This window comes from Colobus angolensis, unplaced genomic scaffold, assembly GCF_000951035.1.
Source record: "Colobus angolensis palliatus isolate OR3802 unplaced genomic scaffold, Cang.pa_1.0 Scaffold68, whole genome shotgun sequence".
NCBI lineage: Eukaryota > Metazoa > Chordata > Mammalia > Primates > Cercopithecidae > Colobus > Colobus angolensis.
This window is the reverse complement of record NW_012120487.1, coordinates 5,444,921-5,460,995: the sequence shown is the minus strand read 5'-3', so window position 1 is coordinate 5,460,995 and position 16,075 is coordinate 5,444,921. Positions and strand designations below refer to the sequence as shown.

General features: G+C 43.7%; 2 protein-coding genes across 2 annotated transcripts in view; one reads left to right on the top strand and one right to left on the bottom strand.

Moving 5' to 3' along the window:
- PRPF38A (pre-mRNA processing factor 38A) overlaps positions 1-2,520 on the bottom strand; it is a 10,464-nt gene extending 7,944 nt beyond the window's left edge. The window contains exons 1-2 of the mRNA XM_011926282.1: positions 2,165-2,520; positions 1,203-1,362 (exon numbers count right to left, since the gene is read on the bottom strand). Of these exons, the coding sequence (XP_011781672.1) occupies positions 1,203-1,362; positions 2,165-2,294 (290 nt within the window). The 5' untranslated portion in view covers positions 2,295-2,520. The remainder of the gene's footprint in view (positions 1-1,202; positions 1,363-2,164) is intronic.
- A 48-nt stretch (positions 2,521-2,568) lies between these two features.
- ORC1 (origin recognition complex, subunit 1) overlaps positions 2,569-16,075 on the top strand; it is a 37,655-nt gene continuing 24,148 nt past the window's right edge. Inside the window, exons 1-6 of the mRNA XM_011926278.1 lie at positions 2,569-2,793; positions 4,787-4,886; positions 5,529-5,656; positions 8,968-9,146; positions 10,787-11,105; positions 13,347-13,704. Coding sequence (XP_011781668.1) covers positions 4,792-4,886; positions 5,529-5,656; positions 8,968-9,146; positions 10,787-11,105; positions 13,347-13,704 — 1,079 coding nt within the window. The 5' untranslated portion in view covers positions 2,569-2,793; positions 4,787-4,791. The remainder of the gene's footprint in view (positions 2,794-4,786; positions 4,887-5,528; positions 5,657-8,967; positions 9,147-10,786; positions 11,106-13,346; positions 13,705-16,075) is intronic.

Genomic DNA, 16,075 nt, shown 5'->3' with positions numbered 1-16,075 from the left:
AAAAAAAAAAAAAAAAAAAAGAGTCGTCCCTCTTCCCTTTTTCCTGTATCCAACTACTTAAATTTCCTCTTGGGTAACTACGAGGCATTTGAAACTCACAGTTTCGTTGTATAAGAAGCAGAATACCGTACCAAAGAATATGAACTCTGAAGCCAGATTTGCCACTTACTAGCTGTTTGAACTTGGGCAAAATTACTTAATCTTTGTGCCTCAGTTTCCTCTCCTGTAGAATAGGGATTAAAAGTTTAGAAGGTTGTTGTGAAAGTGAAACGATTTATTATATGCAAAGCCCTTAGAGCATGGCACATAAGAAGCTATTACATCTGTCTCCTATACTTGTCTGTGATTTCCTTGAGAATGGGTAATACAGTAATGAGAAGCTGACATTTTCTAGGTGTTTACCATGCAGCAAATGCTGTGTTCAGAGATTCGCATGCATTACTTTCTTTCACTCTTACATTACAGTCACCATTTTACAGATAAGCAAAGTTTAGAAAATTAAGTAACCCCTCCAATGTCAAGTTAATGGGCAACAGAATCTGGATGTGAACCCAGATCTAACACCTCTTAACCACCACCTTTTGTTGTTTGATTTTCACCCCTGAGCGTCCAGTGCCTACCAACATATCAGGCACTCACTTTTGCTTAATATATATTTAGTGAATTTGTGAAATCCTTTTTCAGGGAAAAACTACCACCAAAACTGAGAAAGTAAAGTAGAAGATTAATACAATCAGAACAGATAAAATACAAACTTGGCCAGGTGTGGTGGCTCATGCCTGTATTCCCGGCGCTCTGGGAGGCCTGGTGGGGAGCGGATCACCTGAGGTCTGGAGTTGCCTGGCCAACATAATGAAACCCCATCCCTACTAAAAATACAAAATCTAGCCAGGCGTGGTGGCACATGCCTGTAATCCCAGCTACTGGGGACACTGGGGCAGGAGAATCACTTGAACCCAGGAAATGGAGGTTGCAGTGAGCCGAGACTGCACCACTGCACTCCAGCCTGGGCAACACAGACAGACTCTGTGTCCAAAACAAAAAATAAACAAAAAAAATACAAACTCAAGGACTCAAAAGCAAAAATCTGGAGTGGAACTCTGTAGAAATGAGATACATTGTGTACACCACTCCTAACCAAAGCCCAATTCTGAACCGCCAAAATTAAACCTCTTATATTAGCTAGTGAACAATGCACTCACTTGAAATCTTCATTTTTGATAAACTCTACAATGATATCCTTCTCGGGTTGAATTTGAAGCATCTTCAAGGTTAAACACAGAAAGGGTGTTGGTTTTATGTTGCCACCATAGACGCCACCCACAAACCTTAACTCCATGGCTTTATCGACTACAAGTTCAGCTAAAAAACAAAAACAACAGAGTGACATATTAGGGCTAAGCTCTTCCTAGTTGAAGTGGAGAGTTAGTTCAAGCTTTGGTTCTCCTAAATACACATCAACAGTGTAATATTAGGAGAACGAATGTGTATTAGTAACAGTAACGACAGCAGCTAATATACATTGAGAATGGATAATAAAACAGGTACCCTGCTAAACTTTTCATATTATCTCACTTGACCTTTTTTAACAAGTCATGAAGTAAGTTCTAGCAATGTTCTTATTTCCAGGTAAGGAAAATGAGGGCTAAGAAAGGTAAAGTGACTTGCTCAAGGTTCACAGATTGCCACAGGACATGGATTTAAAGCCAGAATTCAAATCGGAAGAGTACCTGGAAGACTTCTCTGAAGCACTGATATTTATAAATACTGGAACTGGCCCAGATCTAAGGATAGTAAGATCATGAATTTGGTTTACAGGCATATTAACATTAGGTCCTTAAAGACCTTCAATAGATTGTGTCAAAGTGTTATACTCGGACCCCTGAGCTTAACACTGTTGCAACCCAGCCAGCTATCATTAAATATGGGATAACTCACAGAACCCAACTGAGACACCCTTCAAAATATGACCTTATCAGATTCATCTGTGTTCCCAATAGTCGACACAAGACGAGGCACTTAGCAGGCACTCAAATTTTTCTGAATAATCGACATACTCCGCTCCAGAACCACCCCCAGAGGCCAGTCGCTAGTCCCACTGGCGCTAGGTCAGGAGAAATTGGCCACAAGGCTGCCGAGAGGGGCTCTGCGCGCTTTCGCTCACCCGTAAGCCCAAAGCATTCCTCTTTCCAGTACTTGGACTCATAGATTCGCGTTCGAATGATCTTCTCCACCAAATATTGAGGGTTAGTGCCGTGGATGCTGTGCGCATCTTTCACTGTACGGTTAGCCATTTTAGAATGCCTTCAATTCTATTTCCGTCGGATCCTTTAATGCGTCACATCCAGGTTCAGAAAAAAACAGCTAGGGGAATGGAGAGAGTTGGAAGAAGTTTCACAGCTTAGGCGTCCATGTTGAAACCGGAAACACCTCAGCGTAAAGACCTTCCGCGCCCCGCGGCGCCGATCGAATCAATGATGGCGGCTGCATGTTAGCGGATGTACGTCATGCGCCCCGCTTAGGTGTACGTAGTGGGTGGGGCGAGCTAGTTGGTGACGCAACGAAGGGACGGCCTGGGGGCGGGGCCAGCCGATTGGCGCGAAATTTTCTTTGCTCCTTCCACCTTCTTTCCATTTCCAGCGAGACACACGCTTTGGTCCTGGCGTGCGGCCCGTAGCTGTAGGAGGAGCCCTGCTGGTACAGGTTAGAGGTGCTGCATCCCCCGGAGCTCTCGAAGCGGAGGCGGTAAGAAACGGAGGGCTTGCGGCTAGCGGGAGGAAGCTTTGGAGCCCGGTGAGTGTGGCGTCCCGCGGGTTGCGAGGGACTCGGGGGAAGGCGCATCTGAACCTCTGAAACTGAGGACTTTCTCTGTAGACTCACTCATTGATTCTTTCAGCTGACATGTACCAAGCGCCTGTTCAGTGCCGGGCACTGTTCTGAACTGTTAAGAGCGTTCCTCTGTTCCACACTCCAATTCCTAAAAGCGCTGCAGGGAACTGAGTTGCAGTGGGGAAGGCGGAAGCCAACAGCCGAGAAGCAGGAGCATTCCTGCCCTCCGTACCCTGAGGCTCAGTGATGACTTTCCCTCCATCTGCACTTGTAAAGCACTCTACTTCGTTCTTTGAGCTATAGTGTAGGAATCACTACAGGAAAGGCGGAGCAGAGGTTATTACCCCATTTTACGGACGTAGCAAATTGCGCCCAGAGAGGGACGTGTCTTAGGTCGCTTTTCGTGACTAAGCAGTCTGGGCTCCTACCCAGATCTTTTTTTCAGATGAGCTCCTAACTGCTGGACTGCCATTCACCTTGTTTTCAGAAGAGAAGTCTGCTGGCACTCTTTCTACTTCTCTTGTCTAATCCCGGAACTGAAGGGTCTTCTGCTGTGACAGTTGGAAAAAGCATTCTTACCCTGGTCTATTTGTGAAACTGCAATGATTAGATACGATTCTAGTTGTCTGTAACGCATGAATAATAGTACCCTCTTCTCTGCTGTATTAGGTGGGCTGGAAATGCCAAAGGAGTTTCCAATATGACAGAATGGTTTGAGTCCCTCTGCAACAGTTTTTAACTTTAATGGAGGGCAATATGTGGCATTTAGGAGGTTTGTGAATCTGCCGAAATTGAATCCAAAATTTTGCTTGAATTATATGTTAGTTCCGTAATATTCATCCGATGATACTTAATAAATAAAACCACTGTACCTTACAAATAAATGCAAGGGATTAAGGTAGTGGGAAAGTGGATTTACCATTTTGCATTTTTTCACTTAATCTTCCATTATCCTAAAATAGTGCCTGGCACACGAAGGGTACTTAATCAATATTGGTTGAATAAAAGGAAGATTCTATTCTCTCCATTTTGTGGGTAAGCAAATTGAGGCCCAATCCACAGTGCTCAGTCAGTGGCTGGGAAGCCTGATTTATTGTAATAAGTACACCAAAAGCAAGCTGTCAGTTACATATTAACATTATCCAATTTCACACAATGTGTTGTAAGGTGAAGTAGTTAAGAGCACAGTAATTGCAATCTGGCTTTTTGGGGTTTGAGTTAAGGCTGTGCCATCCTGTATAAGATAGGACAAGTTATCACCTTGAAGTGATAATTAACATCTGCCTTTATTTTTTTGAGACAGAGTTCCGCTCTGTTGCCCAGGCTAGAGTACAGTGTTGGGATCTCGGCTCACTGCAACCTCCACCTCCCGGGTTCAAGTGATTCGCCTACCACCACACCCACCTAATTTTTGTATTTTTAGTAGAGACGGGGTTTCACCATGTTGGCCAGCCTGGTACCGAACTCCTGACCTCAAGTGATCCACTTGCCTCAGCCTCTTAAAGTGTTGGGATTACAGATGTGAGCCACTGCGCCCAGCCTTTGTATTTATGTTTTATCCCTGTGTGCATTTCATAAGTGTCATGAAGACATTTACAACCCCTGTATTACTGTCTTTTAATTTCACTTTGTTAGATGTTTTACACCTATTGTGCCTTATTCCTAGTATTTCTAAATGTTATAGTTTCATTTCTTAGGAATTGACCTTTCTGTTTTCCTGGATGGGAAGAGATAAGGCATAGTACAAGATGGACACAGATGATACTAAATTGCCTGTGTGTTATCTTCATAGACCATGACTTCAAATAAAATGTTTTCTTAGTTTAAAACATATGGGAGTGTAGCAGGGGCAGAAAATAAGTCTGAACTCATTTGAAGGCAGGGACTATGTCTTAGAATCCATCAGATAAATACCAAATATTTATCGTGGTAACTCAGAGTTTGGATTCTTCCACAGGAGCCATGGCACACTACCCCACAAGACTGAAGACCAGAAAAACTTATTCATGGGTTGGCAGGCCATTGTTGGATCGAAAACTGCACTACCAAACCTATAGGTGAGTGATGGGATCCTTTGATTGTCCTGGAAATACAGCTTCTCAAGCTGAACAGTCAACTTGTATCTAGCCTGTTCTAATTACTACAGATTGACAATGAATGAACAGGAGATTAGAACTGATTGTAAGGAGGGGTTTTGTTTGATGCAAGAAGGTGATGGGATAAATATAGCAGTTAGTGATGAGGCAAAATTATGGTAGGCTCATAAAATTTTATATATGTAATAATGTCATGTCTATTTAAGGTGAGTTCTGTATAACTTTTGATGATAACGAGATGATAGATGTTTTTACTGTGTCTTTCCCAGCCCTGGAGATCTCTGACAGTTTGACTTTGTTACTGAGCAGCTTGATAGCCTTGGGAAACATTTGTTGTGGGAAGCATTTGCTGTTCTTTGTCAATAACTGAGAGGAATTAGGGTTCATAATAAGACCTTTGGATTCATTACTCAGCTAAAACAATTCATTCAACCCACTTTGCCTATTCTTAAATATAACTGGGCGAATTGTTTTCCCAGTAGGAGAGTTGGTCAGCAGAAAGAAATCAGGAGATTGGAGAGCCCTCTTCTTTGTGCCCAGGGGATCTGAAGAGCTTGACCCACTTTTAAGTTATTTCCTAATGTGCTTCTCTGTTACTTCTAGAGAAATGTGTGTGAAGACAGAAGGTTGTTCCACTGAGATTCACATCCAGATTGGACAGTTTGTGTTGATTGAAGGGGATGATGATGAAAACCCGTATGTTGCTAAATTGCTTGAATTGTTTGAAGATGGTGAGTTTGGGACTGGAATAATAAACCATTCCTTGTCATGAATGATTGGGAGGTGGGGAGATTGTCGATTCTTTTGTTCACAGCACTGTGCAGGGCACATTAGACTGAGGTGGGATCACGTAAGAACTAGCTGCATCTTCTTCCATCTAGAAAACTTCTTTACTCACCAAAGCAGTATTGAGTAAAATGGAACTAGAAGGCTCAATAATTTAACTTTTTCATTATTTGGGGAGATAAGAATGGCTATTAAGGCAGAGTTGGGGGGGATGGAGAGAATGGATGAATTTGGGAGGAAGAGAGAAGGAAAAAACAGTTAATTTGCACTATCATAGAGACGTGTCCTTTAATTTTGACATGAAGGTTAGTAATACATTTTGCAAGTGCTACTTCATTATAAATGAAGAGGGAAGTTGGATTTCGAAGGTGTAGCAGTTGGAGTTTCAGTCAGGGAAAACAAAAACACTTAAGGTGTTTTACCCAGAGGAACTTGTGTGTGGGTGTTGGAAAGGCTAGAAGGAAAGGTGACATTTCCCAGAGATGAGTAAGTGCAGGAAGCCACTACTGCCCCTAGGCTGGAGGAGCAAAATGGAAGGTGGCATCAACCAGAGCCTACAAGCCCACATTGAAAGCCTTAGCTGATTTGCTGACCTTCTAACCCTCCGCAAAACAAGAGGAGAGCACAGAAATGTGGGAGCGGGGCACGGCTCCACAAGGAGGATTAGGAAGACAGCAATTTGAAACTATCCAAAACTGCCTCGTTCAAGAGACAGAAGAATGGCATGGTCATTAGGTAATCCTGTGGTAATATATATGCCCAGGAGAAGGAACTGACAGACTAAGTGGATAAAGATGTTTTACATTACTATACTCCCCCTTATCCATGGTTTCAGTTTCTGCAATTTCAGTTACCTGATGACAACCGTAGTCCAAAAATATTAAATGGAAGATTCCAGAAATAAGTCATAAGCTTTAAATTGTGTGCCATTGTGAGTAATGTGGTGAAATCTCACGCTGTCCCACCTGGAATGTGAGTCATCCCTTTGTCCAGTGTATCCGTGCTGTACAGTATGTATGTATAGGAAAAAGCATAGCATATACAGGGTTAGTGGCAGTATCTGCAGGTTCAAACATCTACTACATCTATTGGTCTTGGCACATACCCTCAGCAGATAAGGGGAGAGTACTGCATATAGATAAGGGGGATCTTTGACATACTTTCTCTTTGACATACTTTGAAGTATGGAGAAAAACCTCATCAAACTAATGTCCAATAGAGGCAGCACATCAGAATCACGGTTTTTGGTGTGTAGATTCTAGAATCCTCTCTTGGTGCTCCATTGGATGGCTTTAGTCTTTCTCTGAAGAAAGCTAAGAAGAGAAGAGATGATGATGATGGCAGTAGTGAGTGTTCTTTCAGTTGGAGCTATTGCTGGTGTGGAGTGATGCAAATCGTATGTGGTAATAATAAAGCTGAAGATTGCAAGCATGCGTTTGCCAGAAGTCATCTCAGTGGTTGGTGCTGTAATTCTTTGTGTGTGTGTGTGTGTGTGTGAGTGACAGAATCATGCTCTGTTGCCCAGACTGGAGTGCAGTGGTGCAATCTCACCTCATGCAACCTCAGCCTCCTGGGTTCAAACAATTCTCCTGCCTCAGCCTCCCGAGTGGCTGGGATGACAGGCACCTGCCACCATGCCCGGCTAATTTTTTTTTTTTTTTTTGAGACAGTCTTGCTCTTGTTGCCCAGGCTGGAGTGCAGTGGCACTATCTTGGCTCATTGCAAGCTCCACCTCCTGGGTTCAAGCCATTCTCCTGCCTCAGCCTCCCGAGTAGCTGGGACTACGGGCACCCGCCACCACGCCCAGCTAATTTTTTGTATTTTTAGTAGAGACAGGGTTTCACCGTGTTAGCCAGGATGAGCTCGAGCTCCTGACCTCATGATCTGCCTCCCAAAGTGCTGGGATTACAGGCGTGAGCCGCCACACCTGGCCAACTTTTTGTAGGATTTTTGTTTTGCTGCTGTTTGATTCTGTCTTTATAGTCACTGATTTTTATTTGTTCATTGCCTGTGTTTAGAGTTGCTCCTCTCAGAGGCCTTTTTGTCATTCCTTTGCTGGCTGATAGCACCATTAGGAAATGGAGCAACCGCAGAAGAGCGGGTGTGTGGGCTGGAATTAGATTACTGCAGTTGGTCATGTGACCTTTGACAAACTCTTTAAGGTCCCCGTCACTTGATTTCTTTGCCTGAAAAGGGGGATAGCTGTAGTACCTACCTTGTAGGGTTATTAGAAGGATTAAAGATCGGCCGGGTGTGGTGGCTAACGCCTGTAATCCCAGCACTTTGGGAGGCCGAGGCAGGCAGATAACAAGGTCAGGAGATTGAGACCGTCCTGGCTAACACGGTGAAACCCTGTCTACTAAAAATGCAAAAAAAAAATTACCCGGGCGTGGTGGCGGGTGCCTGTAATCCCAGCTACTTGGGAGGCTGAGGCAGGATAATGGCGTGAACCTGGGAGGCAGAGCTTGCAGTGAGCCAGGATCAAGCCACTGCACTCCAGTCCAGCTGACAGAGTGAGACTCTGTCTCAAAGAAAAAAAAGGTAAAACATGTTGGGCCAGGCACAGTGGATCATGCCTGTAATCCCAGCAGTTTGAAAGGCCAAGGCGGGTGGATCATTTGAGGTCAAGGGTTTGAGACCAGCCTGGCCAACATGGTGAAACCCCATCTTTACTAAAAATATAAAAATTAGCTAGGCATGGTGGCACAGGCCTGTGGTCCCAGCTACTTGGGAGGTTGAGCCAGGAGAATCTCCTGAACCAGGGAGGCAGAGGTTGCAGTGAGCCGAGATCATGCCACTGCACTCCAGCCTGGGGGACAGAATAAGATTCCGTATCAAAAAAAAAATAGAAAAATGTTGGCCGGACGTGGTGGCTTATGCTTGTGATTCCAGCACTTTGGGAGGCCAAGGTAGGCAGATCACATGAGGTCATGAGTTTGAGACCATCCTGGCCAACATGGTGAAACCTCGTCTCTACTAAAAATATAAAAATTAGCCAGGTAGGATGGCAGGCGCCTATAATCTCAGCTACTCAGGAGGCTGGGGCAGCAGAATCGCTTGCACCCCGGAGGCGGAGGTTGCAGTGAGCCAAGATGGGAGCACTGCACTCTAGCCTGGGTGACAGAGACTGTCTGAAAAAACAAAACAAAACGACACATGTCAAGGGCTAAGCACAAGGTGTCTGGCACATAGGAATTGCCCAGTAAAGTGTCCTTGAGTTGTCTTAACCTTTCCCTTTCCACCAAATTCCTTCTAGATTCTGATCCTCCTCGTAAGAAACGTGCTCGAGTACAATGGTTTGTCCGATTCTGTGAAGTCCCTGCCTGTAAACGGCATTTGCTGGGCCGGAAGCCTGGTGCACAGGAAATATTCTGGTATGATTACCCGGCCTGTGACGGCAACATTAATGCGGAGACCATCATTGGCCTTGTTCGGGTAGGTGATGTCACAATCCTTGGTTCTACCTTGAAGTTTATTTCTGTCTGCCTCCTGAACTGCATGACCCCAGAAATATTACCGGCTCTAATTTACCCCATGGGGAATATATTATTTTCTGTCATCTTCTGTGCTTGCCTGTTTCATCTCAACAAATGTTTATTGAGAGCACATATCATGTGTTAGGAGCCTCCTGCAAGAAGTGACATTTGGGTTGTGACCTGAGGGATGAGCAGGAATTAGCAGATGTATCTCAGCCCGATGTTATATTTAGCTATGACTGTGGCATGCATAGAGCATTGTGAGGCTGAATATGCTGGCTTAAACGAGGACTGCACCTTGAGTAAATCAGTACAAAGAGTGCTAGTTGCTACAGACAAATTTGTATGACAGGATTTCATAATAAATCAGGTGCTAATGAGCGGCTGGTTTGCACGCTGAAGTAAGTCACCGGTTATGAGTTTTTCCTGAAGTGACTTCAGGCTCCCCAACATGAGATTAGGTTGTGGCGTGAGGTGTGGTTGTATGCTGATTATGTGGTTCATTGAGCATTAGGGCAGAGACTCTCGTCTGGCATGATTATTGTAATTTATCTTTGAGTTAAATGAGCGAAGGAGAGAAAGCTAAAGGAGTGTGAGGCAGATGCAGAAGTTGAGGCAGTAGGATGAGTATACGCAGAGAGGCACAGGGCTTGGGGCATCTAGGCAGGAGCACAGTGGTGGGAATAGCAGGACTGTGACAAGACCACTTCAAGCAGTATTGCGCACTCTGTAGGTAAAACGAGGCCAGATCTTAGAAGGCATTGAAAAAGTAGTTTAAGTAATTTAGTCTTACAACAGTGGGAGTCATTATTGGCTGCTGAGCAGGAGAGCATGTTGAGATAAGTTGGTGGGGAAACTTGGCATAGGTGAACAGAATGGACTGGAAAAGAAAGCAATGGTAGGGTATAAGAATATCAGCTAGGAGGAATCTGTGAAAATAAGCCAGGAGTGAGATGATGCGTGTTTCAACTAGGTTGATAATAATAGGAATTGAGAGGTGAACAATAAACATTTTTTAAAATGAAAGGAATAATTTATATATTTCATTGATGTCTTTAAAGCCATTAATGATTAAATGAGTAAATACTCAGTAAATACTCATTATTCTTATGTGTTTTTCTAGCAGTATGTTATGCCATGTCTGTGCCTCTTTAGATTGGAAAGGTAACATTTTAGGTACAGATGTGGACTTAAATTTTTTTTTTTTTTTTTTTTTTTTTTTTTTGAGACAGAGTCTCGCTCTGCCGCCCAGGCTGGAGTGCAGTGGCCGGATCTCAGCTCACTGCAAGCTCCGCCTCCCGGGTTCACGCCATTCTCCTGCCTCAGCCTCCCAAGTAGCTGGGACTACAGGCGCCCGCCACGTCGTCCGGCTAGTTTTTTGTATTTTTAGTAGAGACGGGGTTTCACCATGTTAGCCAGGATGGTCTCGATCTCCTGACCTTGTGATCCGCCCGTCTCGGCCTCCCAAAGTGCTGGGATTACAGGCTTGAGCCACCGCGCCCGGCCGGACTTAAATGTTTTTAATTGTAGCTCTGATGGCATACTCCTTGGCTCTCTTGGGGCTCATCTCTTCCTGCTTACCTGTACTTCTGAATTCAGGTGATACCTTTAGCCCCAAAGGATGTGGTACCGACAAATCTGAAAAATGAGAAGACTCTCTTTGTGAAACTATCCTGGGATGAGAAGAAGTTCAGGCCACTGTCCTCAGAACTATTTGCGGAGTTGAATAAACCACTAGAGAGTGCAGCCAAGTGCCAGAAGCCCGTGGGAACAAAGAGTAAGAGTGCAGAAAGCCCTTCTTGGACCCCAGCAGAACATGTGGCCAAAAGGATTGAATCAAGGCATTCCGCCTCCAAATCTCGCCAAACTCCTACCCATCCTCTTACCCCAAGAGCCAGGAAGAGGCTGAAGCTTGGCAGTAAGTTGTGGAATGGATCACAGTGGGCAATACTGGGGCTAAAGGATTATGTGATAAAAATGTTCATTTATGGGACAGTATTGAGTTAGTGATCATAGTGCACTATAGCCTGGAACTCAAGTGATCAGGCTCAAGCAATCCTCCTGCCTCAGCCTCCCCAGTAGCGGGGACTACAAGGGTAGGTCACTGCACTTGGCTCTATTTTCTGGGTTTTTTTGTTTTTGTTTTTTGAGACAGAGTCTTGCTGTGTCACCCAGGTTGGAATGCAATGGCACAATCACGACTTATTGTAGGATTGACCTCCTGGGCTCAAATGATCCTCCTGCCTCAGTCTCCCAAGTAGCTGGGACTACAAGTGCGTACCACTCTCCCTGGCTAATTTTATTTTAATTTTTTGTAGCAAGAGGGTCTTGCCATGTTGCCCAGGCTGGTCTCAAACTCCTAGGCTCAAGTGATCCCCGCGCCTTGGCCTCCCGAAGTGCTGGGATTACAGGCATGAGCCACCATGCCCAGCTATCAGAGTTTGTGTTTCATTTTAAGACTTCACCCATTTTTTATTTAATTTTTTAAATATGTGAAACATTAATATCATTCGAGTCAAAACTACTTAAATCTACCTAGAAAAGCACTACTCCTTTCCTTGCCTTCCCACCCTGCTTACCCCACCTTCTATATGTTAATTAATCGTTTTACTTTCTGGTTTATCTTTCATATGTTTTGTTTTGGAAGAATCAGCAGATGTGTATGCATATATGTATACCTATGTACAGACACACATTTATTTTTCATTTTCTTACCAATGGGGTAGCATACTGGATATATTCTTTTCCAACTTGCTTTTTCCCCTTACAATGTATCTGAAACTCACTCCCCAGCCTTTCTGAGAGCTCATCCTCACTTGTTATATATAGTCATTCATCCTTTTTGAATTTTTTGTGTAGGTGTCAAGTTCTTCAAGTATAAGTTACTTGTATTCTTGATAGCTCTATAGTACACTATGTGTTTTAGGAGCTGAATGTAAAGTACAAAACAGTTAGAAAATGCAGCAAAAATGTTAACTAATCTGTAATACTACCTTCAGAAATGAAGGGGCTGACTGGGCCCGGTGGCTCACGCCTGTAATCCCAACACTTTTGGAGGCCGAGGCAGGTGGATCGACTGAGGTCAGGCATTGAAGACCAGCCTGGCCAACATGGTGAAACCCTGTCTCTACTAAAAATGCAAAAAAATTAGCCGGGTGTGGCAGCGCGTGCCTATAATCCCAGCTACCTGGGAGGCTGAGGCAGGAGAATCACTTGAACCCAGGAGGCACAGGTTGCAGTGAGCTGAGATCACGCTATTGCGCTCCAGCCTGGGCGACAGAGCGAGACTCTGTCTCAAAAAAAAGAAAAAAGGAAACGAGGGGGTTTTTCTTTTTTTTTTTTCCTTATGTCCTCTCTTCTTCGTCTTTCAACTCTGTTGAAATTTTACCTTTCTTTCAAGGTATATCTCAAAAGCCATCTTTATGAGCACTCATGTGCTTCTGGACACTTATTTCACTTTATATAATATAATAGGCAGTCTTGTATATCATCTGTTAGACTAGAGTGTTTTGTGTATTGGAACCAGGGTTGAGCCTCATTCAACTTTTGTTTAACCTTAGCCCCCGGCACACGCCTGCCTTTTTAACTGCTCAGTTGGTATCTGCAAATGGGCAGCTGGGGTCCTTGGTGCTGTGATCCTCGTGAGGGAGGAGCAATTCCACACAGTTTTGTGTATTCACAGAACCCAGTGGATTGTTCCCAGGAACCCCACTTCTCTCCATTGGCAGATATAATCTGGGTTATTGTGCTATCAAGTAATCATTGTTACTTGATAGCATCTCTAGTATAAATTTCTTCAAATGTCATTGAGTTAGGGTAAAAGGCATGTGATGTTACCCCAGTTGAGACCCACTGTTCTGATAGGTTATTTCAGGGAAACCTGTTAGAGATGAGAGAAGACTTACCCCATTTATCTGCAAAAACTGAATTAAAAGTTGACTTATGGTTCTAACTAGGAAAATCACTCCTAAAATTTAGGTGAGAGATGAAAAATTATTAGAGCTACCCGGGCTGGAGAAAGAAAGCCTGGAATGATTAAAAATATAGCTAATTCATGTTTTACGTATAACTCAGTGGCAGAATTTGGCTGTAATGAGATTGCGGGTTTGTATGTTGTTAGGTAAAAAACTTACACATTGTCTGTGGTGATTTATCTTGGGCTTAGGTAACCCTCAGATGTCCCAGCAGACTTCATGTGCCTCCTTGGATTCTCCAGGAAGAATGAAACGGAAAGTGGCCTTCTCGGAGATCACCTCACCTTCTAAGAGATCTCAGCCTGATAAACTTCAGACCTTGTCTCCAGCTCTGAAAGCCCCAGAGAAAACCAGAGAGACTGGACTCTGTTATACTGAGGATGATGAGGCTCCACCCAAACGTTGCATAATCCTGAGAACCCGAATTCCAGCTTCGAAAACCATAGACATTAAAGAGGAGAGAATACTTACCCCTATCAGAGGGGGACGGAAATCTTCAGTGATGCCATCCGTGATTCTGAAACCAGAAAACATCAAAAAGAGGTGACCAGGGACATTACCCACAGAGCAAATTGAAATCCTTCACATCATGTGAAGTGTGTGGGTCATAGTCTAAAAAGTTAGAACAGTAGTTGAAAAATGAATGTCACAGAATGATTGGGGAGCTTTCTTAAAATACAGATTTCTAGGCCTCTTCCCACACCTGGTGAGTCAGACTCCAAGCACTGGTCCTAGGAATCTATATTTGGAAATGCTATTCAGATGATTCCAATATACTGAGCTGTTATTTGGGGATCATTGCTATAGATGATAACTTCCCAAACCTGCATTGCTATCCAGTTTGGGACTTCATTAGTTCCTGTGGCTTTTTGCCACATTTTAACAGTCATTTTTTAAGGCAGTTTTTCGTTGTTGTTGTTTAATTTTATTTCAATAGTTTTTGGGGAACAGGTGGTTTTTGGTTACAGGGATAAGTTTTTAAGTGGTGATTTCTGAGGTTTTGGTGCACTTGTCACCTGACCAGTGTACATTGTACCCAATATGTAGTCTTTTATTTCTCACCCCCCTTCCACCCTTCCCCTTGAGTCCCCAAAGTCCCTTATATCATTCTTATGCCTATGCATCCTCATAGCTTAGCTCCCACTTATAAGTGAGGATATGTGATATTTGATTTTTCCATTCCCAAGTTACTTCACTTAGAATAATGGTCTCAACTGGCCGGGCGCGGTGGCTCAAGCCTGTAATCCCAGCACTTTGGGAGGCCGAGACGGGCGGATCACGAGGTCAGGAGATCGAGACCATCCTGGCTAACACAGTGAAACCCCATCTCTACTAAAAATACAAAAACTAGCCGGGCGAGGTGGCGGGCGCCTGTAGTCCCAGCTACTCGGGAGGCTGAGGCAGGAGAATGGTGTAAACCCAGGAGGTGGAGCTTGCAGTGAGCTGAGATCCGGCCACTGCACTCCAGTCCGGGCGACAGAGCGAGACTCCGTCTCAAAAAAAAAAAAAAAAAAAAAGAATAATGGTCTCCAATTCCATCCAGGTTGCTGCAAATGCCATTATTTCATTCCTTTTTATGGCTGAGTAGTATTCCATGGTGTATATATACCACATTTTCTTCATCCACTCATTGGTTGATGGGCATTTAGGCTGGTTCCATATTTTTACCATTGCAAATTGTGCTGCTATAAACATGCGTGTGCATGTGTCTTTTTTTAATATAATGACTTCTTTTCCTTTGGGTAGATACCCAGAAGTGGGATTGCTGAATCAAATGGTGGATCTACTTTTAGTTCTTTAAGGAATCTCCACAGTGTTTTCTATAGTGGTTGTACAAGTGTACATTCCCACCAGCAGTGTAGAAGTGTTCCTTTTTCACTGCATCCACACTAACATCTGTTATTTTTTGCTTTTTAAATTATGGCCATTCTAACAGGAATAAGGTGGTATTTCATTGTGGTTTTAATTTGCATTTCCCTGATAATTAGTGCTGTTGAATATTTTTTTCATATGTTTGCTGGCTGTTTCTATACCTTCTTTTGAGAATTGTCTATTCATGTCCTTTGCCTACTTTTTTTCCCTTTTGTTTTTTTGAGAGGGAGTCTTGATCTGTTGCCCAGGCTAGAGTTCAGTGGTGCGAACTTGGCTCACTACAACCTCTACCTCCTGAGTTCTAGCAATTCTCCTGCCTCAACCTCCTGAGTAGCTGGGACTACAGGCACTTGCTACCACGCCCAACTAATTTTTGTATTTTAGTAGAGGCGGGATTTCACCATGTTGGCCAGGCTAGTCTCAAACTCCTACCTCAAGTGATCAACTCACCTCAGCCTCCCAGAGTGCTGGGATTACAGGTGTGAGCCACCGCACCTGGCTTTTTGCCCACTTTTTGATGGGATTATTTGTTTTTTTCTTGCTGATTTGTTTGAGTTCCTTGTAGATTCTGGATATTGGTCCTTTGTTGGATGCATAGTTTGCAAATATTTTCTCCCACCCTGTGGATTGTCTGTTTAGAGTCTGCTGATTATTTCTTTTGCTGTACAGAAGCTTTTTAGTATCATTAGGTCCCATTTATTTATTGTTGTTTTTGTTGCATTTGCTTTTGCTTTCTAAGTCATGAATTCTTTGCCTAACAATGTCTAGAAGACTTTTTCCAATGTTAGAATTTCTTTTTTCTAGATCTTTTTTTTTCTTTTTTTGAGACGGAGTCTCACTCTGACGCCTAGGCTGGAGTGCAGTGGCATGATCTCGGCTCACTGCAACCTCTGCCTCCCAGGTTCAAGCAATTCTTCTGCTTCAGCCTCCCAAGTAGCTGGGACTACCGGCGCGTGCCACCACGCCTGGCTAATTTTTGTATTTTTGGTAAAGACGGGGTTTCACCATATTGGCCAGACTGGTCTTGAACTCCTGACCTTGT